This window comes from Pseudorca crassidens, chromosome 17 (genome assembly GCF_039906515.1).
Source record: "Pseudorca crassidens isolate mPseCra1 chromosome 17, mPseCra1.hap1, whole genome shotgun sequence".
NCBI lineage: Eukaryota > Metazoa > Chordata > Mammalia > Artiodactyla > Delphinidae > Pseudorca > Pseudorca crassidens.
This window is the reverse complement of record NC_090312.1, coordinates 80,751,166-80,756,225: the sequence shown is the minus strand read 5'-3', so window position 1 is coordinate 80,756,225 and position 5,060 is coordinate 80,751,166. Positions and strand designations below refer to the sequence as shown.

The 5,060-nt window shown below is 44.7% G+C and overlaps 1 protein-coding gene across 1 annotated transcript; it reads right to left on the bottom strand.

Moving 5' to 3' along the window:
* Positions 1 to 1,783: 1,783 nt before the first annotated feature.
* On the bottom strand, positions 1,784 to 2,824 carry MOS (MOS proto-oncogene, serine/threonine kinase). The gene has a single exon (XM_067711282.1). It carries the CDS (start codon positions 2,822 to 2,824, stop codon positions 1,784 to 1,786), a length of 1,041 nt encoding a protein of 346 aa, XP_067567383.1.
* Positions 2,825 to 5,060: the final 2,236 nt, after the last annotated feature.

The following is a 5,060-nucleotide window of genomic DNA, read 5'->3' as shown; positions in this document are numbered from 1 at the left end:
GGTCTCTCCAGTCATTAGGCATCACTACTGACATTTGGAATCTGTACATTTTCTGTGTCTCCTAGTGTCCCTGACTATGTGGTTTACAAGGTCCCTTCCCTTGTTCTCTTTGTCACTCTGAATGGTTCCCAGGAGAAGGGAAGATATTTGAGTCTAAGCTTTGGCCATGTTCATTCAGGGAAGTGAATTCTGGACTTTAATATTTTTAGTAGGGATCCTTCTACAGCTGTCAGTCTGGAATGAGATATTCAGCATAGTTAGAATCTTCTTTTAACACACCTGGTAGAACAAACTGACCCACTGTGATTTTTTTTTTTTTTTTTATCCATTGTATTTTAAACTTGCCAACATGAACTCCTGTTGCTACAGTACACAGAGGGAAGCATTTGTTCGTGTTGGTCTATGGCTGGTTTGTCCCCAGCTTCATAGACAGAGCTGGCAGCACTGTACCAATATTATACACAGTCATGACGGCTCCCTTTTGCTTCCCTCAAGAACAGTTCTAAATCATGACCTCACTCTGTAGACCCTCTACCCTTAATCACTCTTAACTGAAAAACAATAGAAGTCCACAGATGAGAACTTCCCCAGTCCCCTTCTTCCTGCTTAAAATCTTACCTGTGGTAGCAGTTGTCCTGCCCTCTTTTGCTCACATCCAGGAGGAGATGCTTTCTCTCCAAGGCTACAGTCTCTTTCCCTGGGCATTACTTTTCATTTCTTCCACAAGTTCTTAAACTTCATCAGTTATCTGTCTCCTCTTCCTTCTTTCACAGATAAATTCACTGACTTTATCCTAAAAGTAAACTAAACCAAATCAACAATTTCAAAACATTTCGGTGTACCTTACCCTTTTAAAGGTTTCTGCTTCTCTCCTCTCATTAACAGTCCAAACACAGCTTCTACATCAAGCCCTTGCTGAAAGTGCTGTTGCCCAGTGGAAGTCAGCTTTGTCCTAATGACAAGGTCCAGGCAACTCATTCTTTTAAACCCATGTACCAGCAGCCATGGCCTTGATTTCTTGGGTGGGCAGTCTGGCTCTCCTTTTCTGCTCTCCTCCATCCCAATGTTAAATTTTACTGTTCCTCGGGGTCATCATTTCTTCTCACATCATATAATCTTTCCTTGTTGTGTCATCTACTTTTGTGTCCAAATAACAGGAAAAGGGACCCAGTTTCGAAGTATTTTAAAGTATATTTAAGTATTTTATTTTAGCAAAATGTTTCTACTCATGGAATGTACAGGTGCAAAATATCCCAAGAACTCATTAAAAACATTATTCCTTTAAAAATAAATTTATCTCAATTTGTAAATTGTTATGTGTGAAGGTCATTACAAACAAGTAGCTGTTTTGCGGGGGGAGGAGGAGGGAAACAAATCTTTTTTTAAAAAAGTTTTTACTTATTTGGTATGGGAGCAAGTAAACTGTTAATCGTTTAAATTTAGGTATGGAGCATATTATTCGAACTTACAGAAAATTTTGGCATTTTCCAATTCAGTTCTGTTTTGGACAAAGTGGTTTTTATCAATAACAGATTTGAATAAGTGCAATACTATGGAACTGTTGAAGTATCTGTAAAGGGATAAGGTTAGGTCCTAAGTACCACCAGGACTACTAGACTTGTAGCTCTGCTGTTTGTCTCAGAAAAAGCATTTGAGACAAAAGGAGTTTTTAGGAACTTTATTTTCTAAAAATTCATCCTACTATATGTTTTTTCGTACATCTTGACTTCGTTAAAAATGAATAGAAACAAAGACAAAGGCTTATCTGGATGCAGGTTTAGAGTCAGCCCAATTCAGCTTTTAAAGCGCGAAGGTCCACCAGCAGGAGTTCGGCACTTGGCCGCTGCGAAGCCCTGGCCCCCCAGCAGCGCTGGATGACGTTCTCCAGCTTCTTCCCGGGGATGGAGGCGGTGAAGACGGCCGCCGAGAGGGCCGGGCGAAGGTCATAGGCCACCACGGCGTAGAGCACGTGCTGTCGCTCCCCCGAGTAGGGCGCCTCCCGGGTGGTCATCTGCCAGAGCGTGATGGCGAAGGAATAGATGTCCGCTCGGGGCGTGACGGGCTCTCCTTTCAGGAGCTCCGGCGCTCGGTGGGTGTAGGTGCCGCCCAGGTGGTGAGGGGCCCGCAAGCACAGCACATCTTCTAGCCTCGCGGAGCAGCCGAAGTCACCGATTTTGCAGACGTCCTGCTCGCTGATCAGAATATTGGCCGGCTTGAGGTCCAAGTGCACGATGCTCTGTGAGTGAAGGAAGAGCAGGCCGCTGACCACATCCAGGGAGTACTTGAGACACTTTTCCAGCCCCAGCTGCTCCCCGGCGCCGCAGGCAGGCCCCTGGTCCTCGGGGCAGCCGGTGGCGCCGTAGATGACCTGGTGCAGAGTGACGTCGCCCCCGAACTCCATGATGATGGTCCCCAGGCTGTCGAAGCCCGCGGGCGCGCGCGTGCTGGCCGCTACCACGCGCACTATGTTGGCGTGGCGGAGCCGAGCGATGTTGAGCTCGGCCCAGAAGCTGCGCCGGGAGGCTAGCCGGTTCTTGGTGCGCTTGCTCACCTGCTTGATGGCCACGGGCACGCCGTGGTAGGTGGCCTTGTACACGGAGCCGAAGCCGCCGGCTCCCAGCCTGCGCAGCAGGCGCACCTGCTCCCAGTCGATGGAGCACCAGGCCAGCCGGCGCGGGAGGCGGGGGGCCCGGGGCGGGGTGCCCCCCGCCAAGAGCCTGCCTGCCGGCCCCGGGAGCTCGCAGGGGCTGCTGCAGGGCCGCGAGTCCCCCGACGGGGACAGGTCGCCCGGCAGGTGAGGGCGCCGCGGGAGAGGCGAGGGCATCCCTCCGGCCGCGTGGACCCCGCCGGGGCGCAGGTGAGCGGGCAGGGCAGAGGAGACCCCGCGGGCCTGCAGGCGTCGCTGGCTGCCGCCGCCTCTGCTCCACTCCAGCGTTTGTCTCCTCTGTCTTCCCCAAATGAGCCCCATCTGTGCTGGTACTCAGCGAGGGATTTTATCAGATGGGGAAACAGCCTGAACGAAGCACGACAATCCCATTCAGATGAAAGCATTTCCCTTCAACGCTTAAAGTGCATTCGTATAAAAAGAAGCCCTGGAGAAGGGTGCACCGGATAAACCGCCCCGAGCGGCCCCAGGCCTCACCCCTCTTTTACACAATTTCTTTAATTATTATAAAGCAGGCTTCTTTCCCCCAAGTCTCATCCGCTGAGCGTCATCAGTCCTCAGACTAAAGAGACCACAACAGTGCAATGAAATGTTTTCACACTTTGCAGGCTATAATGATTGTCAGTTTATTCTCCAGCTGCATTAAATCACTTCCAGCAGTTATCGACAGGAAGAATTGAAACACGAACAGCTGACATTTGTTGAACCGATTACAGGGAAAATTAGGTGCAACGTTCATATAGGGATAAAAAATGGTAATCTGAAAGTAATCGATCCAAACAGAATCACTGATACAGGTCAAAACACAAGCCCCCTAAATTCATCGGAGAAAGGAAAATGCAGCTTACGTAGCAAATTAGCAAGATTTTTTTTTCCACATCTTTATTGGAGTATAAATCCTTTACAATGTTGTGTTAGTTTCCGCTATACAACAAAGTGAATCAGCTATATTCTTAGCAACCTATCAACTCCCTAGCAGCCCTTCAGGTCCACCCAGCCAGCTCACTTGCAGAAGAGATTCTAGGCTTCTCAACAAATGACTTACAGAAGTTTTGAAGCAGTTTTGAAGGTAGAGGAGGAAAAAGCACAAAAATGATTCAGAGCCATGACCAGAGCTTCAAATAATAACAAATATGAGAGAATCCCAGGAGAGGAAAAATCCGAAGAAATAAAAGCGGCACAGAATCATATAATGTGGAAAACCAGATGTTGAAATTAAATCCAGGGTTGTGCTGTCCAGCTGTAAGTTCTTCCGTTCTAATTTTTATAATAAAAAAAATTTTCATTCCATACCTTTGGAACGAAGACTGACAATGTTACCCTGTTCGAGAAAAAACAAAGGAAAATGAAAGGATCTACCTTTTGAAAAATCAAATGGTAAAGTTCTGTCCTGACTTACTGCACTTAGAGCATGTAGGTGATGAGTAACCACATTTTTCTAATGATAGGTCTATGCTTCTGAAGTATATTTGTTCCAAGAAGATGTTAATAAACACAGTCCATTTACATAAGCCATTGAAAGTCCTTTGAGCCCTAGGATAAGATTTCTGTTCTATCAATATGTTACTCCTCTGACTTAGCATGTGTTATCACGTATAATATTCAACCTGTTTGAGCCTCAACCTTTTTACTTAAGAAATTAGGATAATTATTAAAGTAAACTTTTTTATTTTGGAACAAAGTTTGGGGAGCCCTGTCTGGAGTAATAACAAAAAACTAAAAAATGTAAACTATGAAATATTTTAGTAGAAATGCAGTTGTGTCAAACCTGACATATGAAAGGATGGCAGTGAACAGAGTAAAATAAGAAAGTAATAAAATTATATTCTATAAGTCTATATTGCAAACTCTATTTAATAGCCATCGTATAGTTGGAATTATAATCTAGGTCTCTGAAACTGTTATATGGTATCGGGAATGCTGTGAATATTAGCCAGATAAGAGCAGTGGAGTGCCTTAACCTTCTTGGTATTACACACAATGCAAAATGATGTGACTTATTATAATATAATCTTTATTTTTAAGATAATAGCATAAACAATTCATTCTTCACAGTTTGACTTTATTATTTACATAAAATGTAAGGTATTAATGAAAATAATGGTACTCTGTCCATTCACAAATCCCAAGTTCATTAGCTCCATCATCTGCCAATCTGCCCAAGAGTATTTAATTGAATATCCAATCTCTGGGGCCAAATGGCCTGGGTTTCTTACTGTCCCCCGGTTTCCTTGTCTGCAAAATGAGGAAAATATGCCTACCTCAGGATTGTTGTCAAGATTAACAGAGTTCCAAATACTATCAGGGCCTGATTAGTAATACCTAAATGCTAATTATTATTTATGAAACTCATAAAAAGATGTATATGGGATTATAATAATAAGATCTGTCAGAC

Bases quoted from the DNA above. Each gene is read 5' to 3' on its own strand.
- MOS (XM_067711282.1), bottom strand. From the start codon at position 2,824: ATGCCCTCGCCTCTCCCGCGGCGCCCTCACCTGCCGGGCGACCTGTCC.